The sequence below is a fragment of the Stegostoma tigrinum genome, chromosome 16 (genome assembly GCF_030684315.1).
Source record: "Stegostoma tigrinum isolate sSteTig4 chromosome 16, sSteTig4.hap1, whole genome shotgun sequence".
In the NCBI taxonomy this organism is placed as follows: Eukaryota; Metazoa; Chordata; class Chondrichthyes; order Orectolobiformes; family Stegostomatidae; genus Stegostoma; species Stegostoma tigrinum.
This window is the reverse complement of record NC_081369.1, coordinates 6,207,217-6,227,517: the sequence shown is the minus strand read 5'-3', so window position 1 is coordinate 6,227,517 and position 20,301 is coordinate 6,207,217. Positions and strand designations below refer to the sequence as shown.

Here is a 20,301-nt window from a genome sequence, read left to right as displayed (position 1 = left end):
ACTGGTAACTGACTTTTTACATTTCCCTCATTTCTAGGCAGTTGTGCCTTCTATTAAACGCTGAGAATATCTTTCACTCCATGGCCGAAATCCTCCTTCGTGAAGAGGACCTCAAGTTTGCTTCTACCATGGTCCAAACCCTCAACTCCATTCTCCTGACGTCAACAGAACTCTTCCAGCTACGGAACCAACTGAAGGATCTGCGCACAACGGTGAGGCTTGTGTCCCGGTATCAATGCAGTTGACACTAATGGGTGGAATTTGATTTGCGCGATACAGTGAGATACAAACAGTTCCACGTCCTTGTTGCCTTCGTCACCGGCTTTGCAAAACACCTTTAGTCATGCCGGTCCATTGCAGGATTCTGAGCTCTGAGCTCTGACCTCAATTCATCATGTTGGTGGTGTCATCTCACCTCAGGCCTGAGACCAGTGGTGATGCTACAGTTGTTAGTTCCTATTTCCCATTCCTCATCGCACCATTCACCCTGCTGACTGCATGTTAGGCTGTGTCCTACGTTAGACCTCGATGCCTTATCCCATGCTGAATTTCCCTTTCCTTGTCTGCTAATTCCAAGGCCCCTGACAGCCATTGCCTCCACTCACAGCTGCTAAGACTCTGACTCTTCTACATATTCCCAAGAGACTCGATTTGTCTTGTGCTCTCTCCGTTTCTGCATACCAGAACAGATCCCCTCAGTGTTGGGTGCATTTTCACTCACTGTTGGGCTGTAATAGATCCACTGTCTATTTTGTATCCTATCTGATTTATATTTGTGGAAGTGAGTATCGGGCATGTATTGAAATTGGCACCATTGCCTGATGGACATGCTCCATACTCAAAAGATGCAAAAATGTGTCCCACCATTTTACATCCTGAGGATTGCTCTAATGTTAGATTTATACCACATGTCTGACTGGATTACCCAGTTAATTCCTTTTCTCATATTCCCTTAAACCATTCTTTCACAAATATTTATACTCTTGCCTTTTAAAATCAGTTATACCCCAACGGCTTCATGTTCTAACAAATCTCTGGACTAAAACATACAAATGAATTACTTACCCAATCCGCTCCTTCGTTCTTTGATTGTAAATTTATGCCCTTCAGTTGCCAATTTCAATGAAAATAACTGTTTTCTCAGTTTCACTGAAATTCTCTCACAATTCTCAGCACCCCAATCAGGTCTCCTGTTTGCCTTCAGTATGCTAATGAAGAGATTCCAAGCTTCTCTGGTTTCACGTCCTAAGAGAAACATCTTCAAGGGCAGGCAGGCTGTCTCCCTAAGATAGCCTGAAAATGGAGAGACGGCAGAGGCAGGTAGCTGCTGCACATGGGCTGAATAGATTAGAAAATTCTGGAATTAGATTGTATTCTACGTTCGTGCAACATTGAAACTCTCCTGGATATTAGGTTCTGGCTGTAAGCCCTCAAAGTGAGAATGGTTTTGAGGGTTCCACCATGATACAAAGGGTGTCCATACCACAGACAGCATGCAAGAGTCAGACTTCCATACACAGCAATAGAAGAGATGCTTGGCACGTAGACCATATGATTCTGAAATGAATATTGCCAATGTCAGCTCTCGGGTGTGGTGGTGACTTGGAGACCATACAGTGCATCAAACTGCTCAGCAGACAGAGGCATGTTTGGGGGCATTGTGTGAATTAATATCATTATCCGTCAAATGATGATCAGTTTGATTTATAGAACATAGAACAATACAGCGCAGAACAGGCCCTTCGGCCCTCGATGTTGCGCTGACCTGTGAACTAATCTAAGTTCCTCCCCCTACATTGTCCCATCATCATCCATATCCAAGGACTAGCGAGTTTTGAGAAGATTTGTAGCTCAGGTTGAGGTTCTGGATGTGAGTTTGCCCACTGAGCTGGAAGGTTAGTTTTCAGACGTTTCGTCACCATTCTAGGTAACATCATCCGTGAGCCTCCGACGAAGCGCTGGTGTTATGTCCCGCTTTCTATTTGTCTGGTTAGGTTTCCGTGGGTTGGTGATGTCATTTCCTGCATTGGTGATCACCGATGATGTTACCTAGAATGGTGATGAAACGTCTGAAAACTAACGTTCCAGCTCAGCAAGCAAACTCACATCCATATCCAAGGACTGTTTAAATGCCCCTAATGTGGCTGGTTAACTACACTGGCAGGCAGGGCGCTCCATTCACATCTACAAGGATAGTTTTCCCTCAAGTGTAAAATGACTATCTCCATTCAGTAATCTATTTTTATAACAGATGGTGCTGTGTTGTCTGACTTAATGGGACAGGCTTGTCCTGTATTCAGAGGGCTTTCAGTTTGAAATGAGTATGCTGAGCACCACAGTTTGAAGCCATTGCTTGAGGGGGTTGACTTATTTTGTGTTGCTGGTTTTTAAATATTGTTTCCTTGCTTTTCTGTTGCCTGTAGGAAAGCTGCAACCTGTTCTGTGGCTTGTATCGTTCCTGGTGTCACAACCCTGTCGCCACCGTGTCCCTCTGCTTCCTCACACAGAACTACAAACACGCCTACGACCTCATTCAGAAGTTGTATCCTTTTGTTCTCACTTGGCACCTCTGTTCCCTTTCCAATGACGCTGTGCAGTCAGCAGCATTTGTACCTTTTATGATCAGAAAATTGGGGTTCCATACGAGGTCACTGCTTACTTTGACAGTGTTATAAGTGTGGCTGTTTAACTGAACTGGAAGTGATTTTTCTGTCTGTCTGACAGGTTCCTGACTAGCCACAGGAAACTCCTGCACTACCTGCTGACCTCTCTTACCTTTCCTGGAGCTCACCCACCTACCTGACTGTATCTTTGGTTTGTCTCCCTTTCTGCGACAGCCAGCCATCACAAACCTAGCTCCTGCAAATTCCTCATTTCCTTGATCATTCCAACCTATCCATGCAATCCAGTAGGATTTAAACCAAACACACTTCCTGCAGACATTAAACGTCAGTAACATGGAAACTCTCCCTAATCTCCCATATCTGACAGAAAGAGCATATTGCTCTACTAAAGGCCAACATTGTGCTTTAACGACGTACAGACCCAGAAAACAGCACAGTCTTATGGCTTTAAAAGCAATGCCACAGTCCAACTGAGTACCTATGTTTTCATATTTTTGAAGCTTAATCAAGAGACAGTTTTCAATAAAAACATATAATCAAACAAGAATCCACTGTACTCACTACTCACAGCCGGGGAGCAGCTAAGTGATTGATTAGTTTTAAAGTCTAGCCCTACTATTTTTTTGTAAGAGGGGTCAGCAGGTAGTGCGGGAGTTTCCTGTGGCTATCTCCGTCTCAAACAGTATGCTGTTTTTGGAAAATGTAGGGAGTGATAGACTCTCAGGGGAATGTACCACTGACAGCCAGGTTTCTAGTACTAAGGCTGGCTGTAATGTGACGAGGGGTATGTCAGGTTCAGAGTGATCAGAATGGTGTGTTTTCTCTCTGCAATATCTTGGAGAGGGTGCAGAATATTCTCAAAGGGGAGAGGCACCAGCAGAAGGTCGTTCTACACATAACGGTGTAGGAAGAGAAAAAGGTGAGGCTCTGGGAGAGAACATAGGAAGTTAGGCAGGAATTTAAGAAGGATATCCTTGAGGGTAGTAATATCTGGATTCCTTCCGGTGCCACAAGCTACTGAGGGTAAGATTAGGAGGATAGAGCAGATGAATACGTGGCTGAAAAGCTGGTGTGGGGGAGAAGGATTCACGTTTTCGATCAGTGGAATCTCTTCTGGGATAGAAGTGATCTGTATAAGAAGGACAGATTGCACCTGAATAGGAAAGGGACTAATACATTGGTGGGGAGATTTGCTGGAGCTGCTTGAGAGGATTTAAACTAGTAAGGGCAAGGGGGGGTACCCAGGGAGATAGTGAGGAAAGAGATCTTTCTGAGATTAGTACAGTTAGGAAAAGGAGCAAATCAAACAGAAATGAAGCAGAGGACGAGGTAGGACTGATAAATTAAACTGCATTTATTTCAATTCAAGAGGCCTCACAGGAAAGGCAAATGGACCCAGGCCATGGTTAGGATCATACACCAGGGATATCAAAGCAATTGCAGCGACATGGCTCAGGGATGGACAGGACTGGCAGCTCAATGTTCTAGGGTATAGGTACCATGGGAAGGATAGAAAGGAGGGATGAGAGAGGAGAGGGAGTGGTGTTGTTGATTAGGAATAACATTACGGCTGTACTTGAGGATATTCTTGAGAATACGTCCAGTGAAATTATTTGGGTGGAACTGAGAAATAAGAAAGGGATGATCACCTTATTGGGATTGTATTTTTTCCTTTTTCTCCCCATCCCAACCTCCCCAGAAGTCAGCAGGAAATTGAGCAATAAATTTATAGGGAGATCTCAGTTATCTGTGGTAATAATAGGGTGATTATGGGAGGGGATTTTGACTTTCCAGACATAGACTGGAACTGCTGTAGTGTTGAAGGCTGAGATTGAGCGGAGTTTGTGTGTACAAGAAAATTTTCTGATTCAGTATGTGGATGTACCTACTAGAGAAGGTGCAAAACTTGTTCTACTGTTGGGAAATAAGGCAGGGCAAGTGACTGATGTATCAGCAGGGGAGCACTTTGGGGCCACTGACCATAATTCTGTTAGGTTTAAAATTGCGCTGGAAAACGCTAGACTGGATCTAAAACTTCAAGTTCTAAATTAAAGAAAAGCCTTTAGCTACATAAGTCACTAGATGTCAAAGTACCTGCAATTTTTTTCAGTGTGCAGCTTGTTGAGATACTTGATTATATCGTGTGTACAGTGCAGAAACAGGCCATCAGCGCCACTGTTTATACTTTATAGGATTTTCCTATTCCGCTCTCCCTTAAATCCATTCAGGTTTTGTTCTATCAAGTTTCACACTCTCTAAGCAAAAAAAATTCCCTTGAATTGTTTTCTTGGATTTATCAGAGACTGTTTTATAAGTATGACCCTTTCGTGGTGGGCACCCCATTTAAGTGAATCTTTACCTATAATAGCCGACCTCTGTCTAGATTCTTGCTTGCAGACAAAATGCCTGGACCTGTTTGGTCTTTGTTGATGGTCATAGCCTGTCAGTTTTGATATTGGCCACGTAAATCTTGGTATGAGATTTTTTTTTAAAAATGCAAGTAGACTTTCAGAGAAGTGACGCAGATTGCAGCTTTGACGGCCTGATTGTGATTTCTCAGTAACGAGCAGGAATGCCTTGTGCCATACTATCATTTTTTTTTTGCATTTAACAGTCATTGTGAATGTAAATGCTCCCATTGCCAATATCTCGTGGTCACCAGATCTCCTCACCTTCAATGATACCTGCTTTCCATAGGTACCAAATAAAAGGTGCTAGGTACCAAATAAAAAAATCACTGTTGCCTGTGCTCTGCACTTGGTTATCCCAGTACCCTGCTCGAGTGTATGATAAATGTACTGTCTGTAATTGAGTAGAAGTTGCGAGAAACTATCAGGAATACATTGAGGCATTACTATGTATATAACCCCTGCAAAGAATGAGGATATATTGAAAATCTAGACAGTAATGTCTTCTTTTGCAGTTTGTTACTTTTACAGCTCTAGTAGTGACATCGTGTTCAGGTCTTCTAGTATTAAAGCAGAAATCTTCACAAACAGATTGACGATGTCACAGCACATAACAGCTGGAAGAAATTTGACTCATCATGCAGTTTTATCAGTGTGGCCACCTAGATAGAAGGTAGTTAAGCGAAGGGGCATCTCAAAGCAGATGATCTGTGGAGTTGTATGTGACAGTCGCAGCAATGTTGTCCTGAATTAATTGAAACATGGTTTACATGTGCAGTGTTCCATTAAAAGGCAGATTTTAAGTAGAATGAAGTTTGAGATGTAATATTTTCTGGCACCTGGTACATAACTAAGCTATCTCTCCTTCCCACAAACAAATGTTGCACTTTCTTTTTTAAATATGAATGCTTTTTGAGACACTTGGGAAGAGATAGTTATTCAATATTTAATTGTCTAACTGCCGAATTCAGGTACTGAAATTGTGCGTTCTGAAATTGTGCATACTGTGCATCTTTCGGCTCTCTCCTCAAGGCCAGACAAGACCAGAATTGGCAAAAGAATGTGTCACAGATTCCTCTGTAGGGCCAAATTGAAAAGCATTAGCACTAGCAGCTGCTGTCTGTGTACATTAGCACTTCCATTTATAGGTAAAAGCCTAATACTGAAATACCGGAACTTCATTCAGGCAGACATTTATGAGTTTTGGACAAAGCAGTTTGTCTTTTATTTTCGTTTTGCTTGTGCTGCCTGTCTGTTGTAACCTATGTTATTTCAACTTGTGGGTTATGTAGTCTCTGTGTCAAGTTAACTGTCATGAGGTGACAGGTGGATGAGGGAATGGGTTGAGACGTGACCTATAGAATTAAAACGTGCTGTGGAAAGGTTAAAATCAACTAGGGTTCCTGTTCATAATTAAGCCACCGCTCGGTACATAGTTTGCCATAATTCACTCATAGCAGGAGAATAGGCACAGGGTGAGATAGTCAGCGATTGACTGACATCAATGGAACTGAACTACATTGAGAAATCTGCACCTTCAGAAAAGGAGGGGAAGGATTATAGACAGGACATGAGAACAGAGGGAAAGATAAACTGTGATCAGAGATAATGAGAACTGCAGATGCTGGAGAATCCAAGATAACTAAGTGTGCAGCTGGATGAACACAGCAGGCCAAGCAGCATGTTAGGAGCACAAAAACCGACATTTTGGGCCTAGTCCCTTCAGGAAAAAAAAAGATAAAATGTACCTGGTACTGTGAGGATCTGGTTGCTGCTGATAGCACTGTTTCAGGTCTGGGAGGTCTGGTAGTGTGTTATCTATGCACTATCTCACATTGCAAAGGTTTTGTGATTTTTTTGACTTGCGTTTGTGAATGAGCCATATTTATAGCTTTTTCATAATTTATTGGTTTGGGGTTTCTTTTTCATGACTACACAAGTGACTACGAAAATGAAGTGTCGTTCAGCGTGTGACTTTTGGAAAGATTGCAATGCTTCAAACTGGTGAATAAAAAGACATTAATGAGTAAAAGTGACCGGGAAGTTGCCAGGTTATTATAAAAACCCAACTTCAGGAAAGGAAATCTACCATTCTCCTTGGTTTACAGGTTACAAGAACCACAGAATCCCTGTAGTGCAGAAAGAGGCTATTCAGCCCATCGAGTCTGCAATGACCTCCACTTAACCCTAACCTCCAAAGAGCATCCCACCCGGTTCCCCCCAGGCGTCCACCCTATCCCCGAACCCCGCATTTCCCATTGCCAATCCACCTTATGTGAATATCTTCGAAATGTGAGATGAAATTGGGGATCTGACAGAAACCCACACAGACACAGGGAGAAAGTGCAAACTCCACACAGTCACTTAAGGCTGGACTCAAACCCTCATCCCTGAAGCTGTGCGGCAGCAGTGCTAACCACTGAGCTACTGTCATGCCCCAGGTCCCAGTCCAGCACTAGTACAGGCATCATGGTTGGCTTTTCGCTGCCCAGTGGGTGTGTACTGTTGTAGCAGTTCAAACAAAAGGCTCATCACCATCTTCTCAGGATTCTTGGGATTGGTAATTATAGCCTTACTGACAGCATCTATAGCCCAAGAACAAATTCTTAAAGATTTGCCAGGGAAATATTTTGCTACCAAACGTCTGGCAACTCATCTCGATTCGAACTCAGAAGATAGTTCGTTCTGGTTCTGTTAACAGCTTGCCTAGCTTTGAAATTTCTTCCAGCTCTTCCAACTGAATTTTCGAAACTGTACAAAAGCCTTGGCTTGGATTCCAAATAAGGTGTTCACTGTGGCTTAGAGGTAGCACTGCTGACTCTGAGTCAGAAGGTTGTGGATTCAATTCTTGCTTGAGAGGCTCTAGTGGATAATTCAGGCTGACGCTCAAGTGCAGCACATTAAATCCTCTTTAACAGTGTAGCTGCATTCCTGAAAAGTACAATTTTAAGTGGAAGAATTGTGGGAAAATCAGATTTTCTCATAACCAATATGAAAGCTGTTGTTAGGTTCTGTAGAACCTTAACCATCAAAATAGATCATGATAACATTATATCTGTAAGGAGATGTAGTGTCAATTTGTACATTCCTCAATTCATAAGTTTTTAACTGTTATAATCTGCTCCACCTTAATACAATCTAGACCTCAGGAGGGAGAAAAGCAGTGATTGCGAGTGTGTTCACGAGAGGAAACTGCAAGCGTAGGTGTCGAGGACAAAGGGGTACAGCTCTAAAATGGCATCGATTGGAATGCGATGGCATTCCATGTTCTGTGGACCTGCTGCAAAATGACAGTAAAGCAGATATACAAATATATGAGCAGGCCATTCAGCCCCTCCAGCCTGTTTCACCCTTCAGTGAGGTCATGGCTGGCCTGAGGCCTGTATCCATTGATACCTTTGTTTAACAAAAATGTATCTATCTCAGGTTTAAAGTTAACAACTGATTCTGCATCCATTACTGTTTGTGGAAGAGAGTTCCAGGCATCCATCTATGATAGGTATCCTGAAAGTTAGTCCACGTACTGGCCTAGTTTAATCAATGTTGCTGAGAAAGTGCAGCACTGTCAGAGGTGCTGTCTTTCAAAGGAGACAGTAAACTGAATGTCCATGTCCATGCCCCTACCAACACCGGACTCTCAAAGCATCAATAAAACTCACTATCCGATCATGATCTAGATTCAGTTTGTAGAACCTTGGTATGTGCAAATGGCACATTTCTTACCTAATAAGTGAGTACATTTAGTAGTGATGACTTTGCATTTATGTAGTGCCTCATGTGATCCCTGAACACGCCAATACAATCTGTTTATGGAAATGTACCCAAGTAAATGTTGGTACCTTAAGGAGAAATGAAGATTCCTACAATTAATTCAGTTGTTCTTTAAGACCTCCTGTTATCTCTGTTCCATTGTTTGGGTCGACTGACCCAAAGAAGCTCATACTTCGTCAAAATGAACTCTTACTTCAAGGGTTCTTCAAACATCTGAACTAAACTAAGGTTTTATTTTGAAAGGACAATCGGACAGCATAAAGGAGGAAAGCCGTTCTATAACAGCAGGCGCTGGCAGCAATTCAACTGAGAAACTGATTCAACTAAGTCAGTTGTAATTGGGTATATTTTGAAGAGATCTGCATTCTCTGAATAGCCTGCCCTGATGTTACGTACTGGCTATTTGTCAAAGGTTCACGTAGCTGACACGCTGCCACAGTTTGAGCTGAGATTTGTTGCTTGGTCTTTAGTACAAACATTTGGTGTCGGACTCCAATTAGCTACTAACTTCCGGTAAAGTCTGATTTAAGAATGTGAGGGCCATTTCCAAAGGGCTCCACTGAGGACACTGAGTTCATCTGGCACATAGCTCAGCCAGAATGGAGACACCCCCAGTTTGACATACACAACCCTCCACCCGCGCCCCCCCCAGCCTAGCATGAAGTAGTTGACCTCCACCAGAGAGGTGGAAAAAGATGCTCAACAATTGTCTTTGCTGCCCTAAGCTAAGGCTGCTCCATAACTCCCATTCATTGCAATACCGTCTCTCTTGGTGAATACGTACTTCTCCATGTTGAATTCCGTTTGGAGGAAGCACAGAGGCTGGCAAAGGACCAGAATGCACTCTGGGTTGGGGTCTACAACATACATCAAGAGTGGCTCAGTTAGCGCCACTACTGACTGAGCAGCTGGTGAGGGGGGGGAGGGGAAAAGAAACATATTTGACCTTGTCCTCCACCTCTTGCAGGTAGTGACCCCTGTGTAGTCATTGTGGAGTCTGAGTCATCACTTCACAATAAGAACACTTTGCTGGCACCGCCGTCATTTTAAATAGGACAGACTTTGAACAGATCAAAACTAGGCATCCATGCAATGCTGTAGACCATCAGCAGCAGCAGAATTGTATTCAAACACAATCAGCTAAAACTGAACCAAAGTCATGTTGCAGCAGGGATTTTAATGACCTCTGGTTTGATAACTGCACATTCTGACTTGTCTCACCACATCATTGAGCGACAGCAGTGAAACCAATTGAGCAATGTGAGATTAAACCCCCCACATCATCGTAATTATAAGATTTAAAAGTTCAGTGCCATTGCATACCTCAGTCTGATACTCTGTCTTATCCAGTGATGAATTGTAATAACAATAATTTACATTTACGTAGGATCTTTGTACTGTTCTATGTTCTATTAACATGTTAAAATATCCTAAGGTGCTCCACAGGACCATTATCATACAATATCCAACCAAACCAGGAAGCAATGGGTCAGATGACCACAAGCTTTGTGAAGTGCAAGGAACATTGTGAAAGCAACGGACAGGCAGATCTTTTAAAGATGGAATTCCAGAGTTCAGAACCTGTAGACCATGCTGTCAGCAGAGAGGTGGTAGAAATCGGGTGCAAAAGTAGCCGGTCCCAATGTCCTCACTTATTTCATCATGTGGAGGTGTCAGTGTTGGACTGGGGCAGGCAAGGTCAGAATTCACACGATGTCAGGCTCTAGTCCAACAGGTTTATTTAAAATACACGCTTTTGGAACTTTACTTCTTCAGGTGTTAGTGAGAGAGGTGGCATTGGACAAAGAATGTATATGCAAAAGATCAGAAGGTCATCGAACTGATACGAATGTATTGAACAAACCCAAGATGGCTATTAAATCTTTAATCAGTTGGATTTAACAGCCATCTTAGGTTTGTTTAATACATTCACATCAGTTCTATAACCCTTTGATCTTTTGCTAATACGTTCTGTGTCTGATGTCACCTCTGTCATTGACACCTGAAGAAGGAGGGAGACTCTGAAAGCTTGTGTCTTCAAATAAACCTGTTGGACTGTAACCTGGTGTCGTGTGATTTTTGACCTCACTTATTTCAAACAATGTTTCTTGTATTTTACCCCACACCAAGTCCTATTCACGTATTGTCTCTGTTCTTGCTGACTGCCGAAACCGCATCTAAATTTGTATCCTCTGAGACCTTGTTCCTTCCTATCTTTATAACTCCCTTAAGCAATTATAGAGCACTCTCCAAGGTCTCACCCTCTGATTCTGACCTGTTATCTTTTGCCTCAGTATTGGTGGTCACACCTTCTGCTTCTTTGGGCTTCATCTCGTGAAATTCTCACCGTAAGCCCCTCAATATGCCTGCATCCCTCTGCTTTCAAAGTCCATTTCTTTGTGGTCGCCTCCTTTAGGACCTTGTGCTTTGGCTCTATGTCCATTGCTGTGATAGTGATTACAATGAGGTCAGCCTGGTGGACCTCATAGAGTCTGAGTTTCCTGATTGGGGCTGTCAATCTGGTCCAATCAGGGAGCCCTGGCTGACAGATAGAAGCAGAAGCGTCGGAGGTTCTGCTCACTGAGAGTTGGCTCTGAGGGAACTGGATCAGTGTCAAGGACTCTCCACGTGTAAATAAAGGGTGACTTAGTGACAGGACACTGGCATCTGTGGAGTTAGTTCACCTGTATTTTTGAGTTCACTGCTGTAAAGTGCTTTGAGGCCTGTATTCAAGCTGCTGTTTAAATGTAAGTTCTAATACAAGTCCCTGTTTATTTCTCTTGCCATCCTATGTGCTTTTATTTTCTTTTACTGTCTTATCCTTCCTTAGCCTGGGCTTGCCTAGAGTACAGGCTGGAGATCGAAGCTGGAATCTCCCATTTGATGTCATTACTCAGAATGACATTGAAGCAGCTTAATATATATTAAGTAACCAGCTTGATGGCAATCAACTGGAACATCAAGAGAAAGAAAATAATTTGCGGTAATGCAGAATGTGACTAATGTATGAATAGGGTCATTAATAATGCAACATGCAATTATGGAAAATTAATGAGCAGTGTTTACTAGGTCGCCTAAAATGAGAGTCACATAATTGTGTGTACAGATTGTTAAAGCTGCTGTGATGGATATGACTGTAGTGTTAGAGTGTCTTATTACAGACTCTGCAGGGATCATAGAGCCATTGCAGTTGTGTTTTTCCCTGCTCCCTGAGGTATAGTGCAATGCAGCATAGTGTTTAAGGAGCTCCCTTTTCGCTTGCCACTTGTCACTGAGCTGCTCCCCAGGAACCGCGGGTGAGTCAAATCCAGCAGTCAGCCATGAAAAGGTCGAAAACAGGGGGGGAGAAAAAAAACTGGAACTGTGAAATAAAAGTTGATCACTCAGCTAATCAGCCAACATCCAGGATGTTTCAGCTGGAACCCCTTTCTCAGTTGTAGGAGTCCAAAAAGAATGAACTGTGACTGAAGTTTATAGAACCCCTTTAAACTGAAAAACCGTCCCAAGGGACTTCAAAGCAGCATAATCAGACTAAAATTAACCTTGAACCTAATAAGGAGATAATAGGAAGAGCTGGGTTTGAAAGTGTTGTGCAAGTGGAGAGATTTCAGGAGGGAATTCCAAGGCTTAGGCCACACAGCTGAATACAGCCACCTGTGCTGAAGTAAACACAAATTTAGGGGATGGAGCCAAGGTTTGAGGAGTGCAGTATTCTGAGGTTGGAGAACCAGAGGAAACTACAGAAACGGGGGAGGCAGGGGGATTTAAATGCAATGATGAGAATCTTAAAATTCATGTGTTGGGGACCTGTATGTAGATCAGTGAGGATGTTTTGATGGGTGAATGAGACCCTGAGAGTGTCAATAAATGGCATCCTGTACCTGCATTATTGGTTTTCTTTTCTATATCCAGATGCCAATAGACCTGCAGTGAGTTTTCTGATTTGGCTTGCAGGTCTGGCCTTGCTTCCTTTGCTAGTGTATTGGCATGTGTGGTACTGGGAGATAAATCAAGGAGTCTCTGACTTTCTATAATGGGAGCCCTATATGAGGGGTACCTTTTGTAACGAGTCAAATCTGACCTACATTGGGTTTTGATAGAGTTGACAAAGGACGTGTCGGATGTGAGACTCACTGCCTGCCACAGGTTTGAACTCCCAGATGTCAGTTAAATGCTGCTGGTCCAGTTTCTGTATCTTTGATTTGAGAAGGGGTGAAAGAAAGCTGGTAAAAGTGAGGCATCGGGAGGGACCCTTGAAGGAATGGGAGAATTAATGGGCAGGGAAAAGCGAGACCTGGTGCTGAGATGAACTCTCCCACTCCTGGCTGTTCATTCTTCCAAATGTCAGGGCAGCCTGTTCATCTTTCCTAGCAGCTGTCAGTCAGGTTCAGCCTGGTAGGAAAGGCTGATTGATGTAATGGACTCTCAATTTGCACAGGTTCGTGAGCTCTGGCCTGTTTTACTAGACCGTTTCCCTGCCAGCAAAAGCCTGCAGATTGATTTCAGTGACCTGAAAGGGTCACATTCCAAGCACATGATTTTACCTGACCCCTACTTGGTATTCTGAGAGTGATAGAGTTAGATTGTGATCTTTTACATAGATATTTAAGTGCCTCTAGATCAAACTTTTTGGAACAGATTGAGTTAAGAGCTAGTTATTGAATCTTTAACAAGGTTTTGAATGACTTTGTGGATTATTTTGTAGCATTGACCGTAGAGACAACTCTGTAATAATGTTGAAGAGAACATTTCAAGGAGCAAGTGCATTGAAGTATCCAATAATCCTCTAAGTGTCAGCAACAGAGACTCTCATCTCTTGGCCCAGTCCTGCTCCTGTAAACCAGCCCTTTTCTTGTTGAGTTCCTTAATTGGGAAACTATTGACATTCATTAAAAACCAGACTATGTTGGGTTTCTGAGTTGGTTGAGCAAGCCTGGCATCTGAGTACTGACAAAATGGTGCAAAGTGAGCATGCACTGTTGCCTTCATGAATAGAAGGTATAACATAAGAGGGCTTCTTTTAGGCCCTGGGAGTGCCTTGGGAACTCAACCATAGTGGTTTTGCCAACTACCTTGTCAGCCAGATGCAGGAAGCATCCTTTGTTAAGGAAACAAGATAGTTCTAGGCCCTCAGATGAAGAAAAGACCATGGTATAAATTTTTTCCCACAGACTGTGGGGGTTAGTTGATGTTGAGTGCACACTGCTGTGCTGTGTGTATTCGAGTATTAAGTCACCTTCCTCATGAGATAATGCTATTAAGATTACCAGTCTGTAAAATAGATATGTTGTGGAGGTGCGCTTGTTAATGATTTATAAATAGGATCATTCACACCTCAACCCTGGAGCTCAGATATTAAAAACCCCTTCTGTTCCAAGGCACCAGAAGGGGTTTTGCTGGTTGTAATGTGGATCTTCGGTGAGATAAAATAACAGTAAAAATAGTGACAGAGATAATGGGAACTGCAGATGCTGGAGAATTCCAAGATAATAAAATGTGAGGCTGGATGAACACAGCAGGCCAAGCAGCATCTCGGGAGCACAAAAGCTGACGTTTCGGGCCTAGACCCTTCATCAGAGAGGGGGATGGGGAGAGGGAACTAGAATAAATAGGGAGAGAGGGGGAGGCGGACCGAAGATGGAGAGTAAAGAAGATAGGTGGAGAGAGTATAGGTGGGGAGGTAGGGAGCGGATAGGTCAGTCCAAGGAAGACGGACAGGTCAAGGAGGTGGGATGAGGTTAGTAGGCAGATGGGGGTGCAGCTTGGGGTGGGAGGAAGGGATGGGTGAGAGGAAGAACCGGTTAGGGAGGCAGAGACAGGTTGGACTGGTTTTGGGATGCAGTGGGTGCGGGGGAAGAGCTGGGCTGGTTGTGTGGTGCAGTGGGGGGAGGGGACGAACTGGGCTGGTTTAGGGATGCAGTAGGGGAAGGGGAGATAGGGGAAGGCGGCTTCCTCTACATTGGGGAAACCAAGCGGAGGCTTGGAGACTGCTTTGCAGAACACTTCCGCTCAGTTCGCAACAAACAACTGCACCTCCCAGTCGCAAACCATTTCCACTCCCCCTCCCATTCTCTAGATGACATGTCCATCATGGGCCTCTTGCACTGCCACAATGATGCCACCCGAAGGTTGCAGGAACAGCAACTCATATTCCACCTGGGAACCCTGCAGCCTAATGGTATCAATGTGGACTTCACCAGTTTCAAAATCTCCCCTCCCCCCACTGCACCACACAACCAGCCCAGCTCTTCCCCCCCACCCACTGCATCCCAAAACCAGTCCAACCTGTCTCTGCCTCCCTAACCGGTTCTTCCTCTCACCCATCCCTTCCTCCCACCCCAAGCCGCACCCCCATCTACCTACTAACCTCATCCCACCTCCTTGACCTGTCCGTCTTCCCTGGACTGACCTATCCCCTCCCTACCTCCCCACCTATACTCTCTCCACCTATCTTCTTTACTGTCCATCTTCGGTCCGCCTCCCCCTCTCTCCCTATTTATTCCAGTTCCCTCTCCCCATCCCCCTCTCTGATGAAGGGTCTAGGCCCGAAACGTCAGCTTTTGTGCTCCTGAGATGCTGCTTGGCCTGCTGTGTTCATCCAGCCTCACATTTTATTATAGTAAAAATAGTGAGAATGTTGAACGTTCCACAAGTGCTTGGGACCTGAAGAGTGCTTCATGTCACACCGTTGTATGAGAAGGGAGACATGGAGAAAGCTAATTACTAAAGACCATCAGGACCCATTTCTGAAAGGAAAATTAGTGAGGATTTACACTTGTGCTGGTTAACGTAGACAAGTGCAAATTTTATTTGGCAAACTTAGAAGTATTTGAAGAAGAGAGCAGTTAGATAGATAAAGGGGTATTATGCATTTGGACTTTTTAAGGAGGCACGTGAGCCTAAGAAGCTCGTGGCAGGCAAGGGCATTTCGCAGTATGAACAGGGTTAACAGTTAGGAAACTATTCTGGAGAAAGTATGATCTTCGCATTTATTGGCTGTGCGCAGTTGCTGGCTTGATCATTTTCAGAAGGCAGGTAAAAATCCACCAGACTATTGGGGAGCAAGAATCACATATAGGCCAACTTAGGATTTGCTATTCCCAAGTGCTGCAAGTAATCCATTGCAACATTTGACTTGCCAGTTTGAGCAAGTACGGTGGCTCGGTGGTTTGCACTGAGCTAACACCGGGCAGCACAGTGGCTCAGTGGTTAGCATGCTGACTCACAGCACCAGGGATTCTGGCTCAATTCCAGGCTGGGGCAACTTGGAGTTTGCACATTCTCCCCATGTCTGCATGGGTTTCCGCCAGGTGCTCTGGTTTCCTCCCACAGTCCAAAGAAGTGCAGTTTAGGTGTATTGGCCATGGGAAATTGCTAGTAGCATACAGGGATAAGCTAGGGGGGTGGGTCTGGGTCCGATACTCTTTGGAGGGTTCGGTGTGGACTTTGGCCATATGGCCTGCTTCTACGCTGTAGGGATTCTATTCCATGATTCTATGAAAGTACATTATATGCCTGATTTGAATTCTGGTTTTTAAACATCAAATGCTGTTTGCTTCCACTACAGAGGACACCTCTGAACTCAAACGACATTTCCAAAGCCCTCAAAGTTTCTTTGCAGTCGGTAGCACTTCAACCTCGTAATAAGTGGGTTTGCCTTTAAGTGTCACTTCACAGACTTGAGCGCATAACCCAAAATGGGTTACATCAATGTGTTATTGAGGATCAACTGTTAGAAAGGCAGCATTTACCTGGTCCCTTGGAGCTATTAGAGGAGCAGAGATTCTCCCAGGAGTCCAACACAATGCTTGATTTTTAACCCACATCACAAAATGGAACACATGGTCATCTGTGGGACTTTACTGTGTGCAAATTGGCTGCCACGTGCCCTGCTTTACAAATAGTTTAACGAAAAATACTGCACTAGCTATAAAGTGCTTTGTAATGTCCTAAAATTATACACTGCACAATGTAAATGCAAATCTATCTTTCTTTAGATATTTAATCTCTATTTTGCTGGCAGCTATGATCTATTCTGAGCTGAAGCTCTATATAATGAATAGAATTCCATTAGCAAGGTCCCCAGTTTATATTAATTCTGCAGTAATCGGTTGTGCCATAATTGAAATGGTATTCTGGAATGTGCTGTGTGGCTGTTATAAATTATACAATTTCACAAGTTTAATGGATCCTCAAATAGGTTTGCCTTATTCAAGCTTTCCTTCTATTCTCTTGTTCGCCAGCACAGGTGGTAGATTAGGTTGAGTTCATAGGCTCTGTCAACTTGCTGATCATCTCTCTCCATCTCCATCGCTAACTCACCAATAAGCCCACACCTCTGGGACGTTACTGTGTGCAAGAGAGTTGCTATGTTTCTGACATTCCAATAGAGATGACATTTCGAAAAAATATTATTCTATGGAATTAAAATAACAGCCAAGTTCTGTGGATGCGAGAAACCAGAAATTTGAGAAATTTAACAGTACTGGCAGCATCTGTGGAGAGAGAAACTGGTGTTAATGTATCCAGTGCAATGTTAGAGTTGAACTTCAGCTCAAAGTTCCAAAAATGAGTCATATTGGACTCAAAGTCGTAACCCTTGTTTTTTTTCTCTACGCATGTTACCAGATCTGTCGAGTTTCTTCAGAGTTTTCTGCTTTTATTTCATCGCCATCCAGGAAAGAGCCTGCTTGATTGGCACCCCATCCTTTAAGCACTCACTCCCTTCATCACCAACACACAACAACAGTACTGTAACAGCAGCAGGATGCACTACAGTAAATTGCCAAATCCCCTTTACCAGCACCTTCCAAATTCTCAACCTTCACAACCTAGAAGGACAAGGACAGTACACACATGGAAACATCACCACCTGAAAGTTCCCCTCCAAACCCCACACGATCCTGAATTGGAAGATCTCACTGTTCCTTCAGAAGCAGAGTCTCTGGTAAGGGGCTGATGATTTATGCCTTAAAAGAGGAGTTCACTCTATGAGGTGCAAATCTTGAGAGTTCTGTACTCCAGAGGGTTGTGGATGCACAGTCACTGCCTATCATAGTCATAAGTATATTCAGATTAGTTGCATTTCGGAGAATTAAACGATAAGAGAAACAAGCAGGGAACTGGAATGGAAACCAATATGATCCAACTGAACAGCTTCACAGACTTTAACAGGCTGTATGTGGTCTTCTCCTGTTCCTGTTAAGTTTTAAGGCCCATTTAAGAAACAAGTAGGCTTGGTAACTAATTCTGGTGTTGGCATGGACACTAATGTCTGCTGATACAAATTTTTAAAAAACTTATTGCTAACCACGTTTTCTGAGTGAATTTAATTGAATTTCCAACCAAAGTTATCTTCAATCCAGTTACTAGAAAATCAAGCCTTTCAGCATTGACTATGAGGGAGGTGCTCACTACTGATTTTTTTGCTGTTCCTTAAGTTGGAGCTTGGGGGAAATGATCCCCACAATACTGGTCTCCGGAAGGGAATAATAACAACAGGCCTGCTACCGGGATGGCACTAAAACAATCATAGGTTTAAATTAATAAAATGTGAGGCTGGATGAACCCCAAGGTTCTATCTTTTGTACTGACCAGTAGTTACCTTTGAGAATCTTAAGAGAAAGAGATTATTTCAAGTTTCATTGGGGAACGAAGACCATATTGAACATGGTGGTTTTCTTTCATGAATCTCCATGACATTTTAATTATTCCTGATTTATACGTCACTGTCTGAAACTTTCTAATACCATCTTTGATAGCATTTAATATCTAGTCAGGCTACAAGCTGCTGTGTCAGGTGGAGAGACTATATCACATTTTGTCCTTCTAGACTATTCCTCCGATTAATTGCGGAAAAAGTCATCAACCTGAAACATTCTCCACAGATGCTGTCAGAACTGCCGAGCATTTTCTGCTTTTATGATTCCCTTGACAGATGTCCATTAAATCCTGATCTTGTCTGATTGTTCCACCCTCAAAGCGGAGCAATGCTCACTAAATCTAGGGCTGAGATCAGAGGATGTACAATTGATGGAACAAATCTGATCTAGTGATAGCAGGAACTGCAGATGCTGGAGAATCTGTGATAACACTGTGTACAGCTGGATGAACACAGCAGGCCAAGCAGCATCAGAGGAGCAGGAAAGCTGACGTTTCGGACCTAGACCCCGCTCCTGAAATTTCTGAAGAAGGGTCCAGGTCCGAAACATCAGCCTTCCTGCTCCTCTGATGCTGCTTGGCCTGCTGTGTTCATCCAGCTTTTACACCTTGTTATCACAAATCTGATCTATCAGCTTGTGTGTCGATCAGCAATCCCCAACGGATCTATTTTATATTGTCATGTCACACCCAAAAACATGAGTGTGGTTGAGGTATCTGGATCCACAATACATCATTTGGTAAAAGCCATTGTTTAAAAAAAAAACAGATTGAGAACTGGTCGCATGGACCAGGCTTGCATTCCTTTTAACTTTTGTTTTATTCATTCAGGGGATGTAGACGTTGCTGGCTGAACCAACTTTTATTGCCCGTCCCATGTGATATAGATAGATCCACAACGCTGTTAGGGTCGAGCTCTAGGATTTTGACCTAACAACACTTAAACGGTGATATGTTTCCAAGTCAGGGTGGTCAGTGGCTTGGAAAAGAATTTGCAGGTGGCGGTGTTCCCATTTATCTGCTGCCTTTGTCCTTCTAGGTGGTAGTGGTCATTGGTTTGGAAGGTGCTGTCTAAGAATTTTTGGTAGATATCAGCACTGCATCTTGTCGATAGTACTCACTGCTGCTACTTGCTGTCACTGGTGGAGGGAATTAATAATTGTGGATTTGGTGCCAATCAAACGGACTGCTTTGTTCTGGATGGTGTTGAGCTTCTTGAGTCTTGTTGGAGCTGCACCCATCCAGGCAAGCGGGGAGTATTCCATCACATTGCTGACTTGTACCTTGTAGATGGTGAACAGGTTCTGGGGAGTCAGGAGGTGTGTTACTCGCTGCAGTGTTCCCACCCTCTGACCTGCTCTTGTAGCTACAGTATTCGTGGCAAATCCAGTTCACTTTCTGGTTAGTTGTAATCTCCATTATGTTGTTGATGGGTGATTCACTGGTGGTTGTGCCATTAAATGTCAAGGAGCAATGGTTAGATTCTGTTTGGAGATGATGGTAAATATTTACAATTCTGTTGCCCATAAGACTGTGCAAATTTAATCATTCAACAGATTTATGACAGAAATTGAGAGGTTTCTGGAAATTAATGTTGTTAAGGGATGTGGAAATAGTATGGGGAAATGAGCTGCCATGATCCAGAAGAATGGTGCAGGCTCAATGGACTGAATGGCTTACTCCCAGTTTCTTTATTAATCTTGTTCCCTTAGCACCACCATGTTCAATTTTGCTTTGTGATTTTGGGGAAGTGAAAGCTCAAGTTGGTTGAAATGAGATGGTCTTGCATTCACATCACTGCTGGTGCTCATTTTAACAAAGTGATGGGTTCAGTGAGG

The 20,301-nt window shown here is 43.4% G+C and overlaps 1 protein-coding gene and 1 long non-coding RNA gene across 5 annotated transcripts in view; one reads left to right on the top strand and one right to left on the bottom strand.

The window, feature by feature from the left end:
* Positions 1 to 20,301, top strand: part of vac14 (vac14 homolog (S. cerevisiae)) — a 320,684-nt gene that overhangs the window by 235,144 nt on the left and 65,239 nt on the right. For all 4 annotated transcript variants that reach the window (XR_007249130.2, XR_007249129.2, XR_007249128.2 and 1 more), the window contains exons 16-17: positions 38 to 212; positions 2,424 to 2,542. Coding sequence is in view for 1 of the 4 variants with exons in the window: in XM_048546809.2 (XP_048402766.1) it covers positions 38 to 212; positions 2,424 to 2,542 (294 nt within the window). In the remaining 3 variants the exon portion in view is untranslated. The remainder of the gene's footprint in view (positions 1 to 37; positions 213 to 2,423; positions 2,543 to 20,301) is intronic.
* The window catches only part of LOC125459857 (uncharacterized), a 110,607-nt gene that overhangs the window by 39,928 nt on the left and 50,378 nt on the right, over positions 1 to 20,301 (bottom strand). The window lies entirely within an intron of this gene.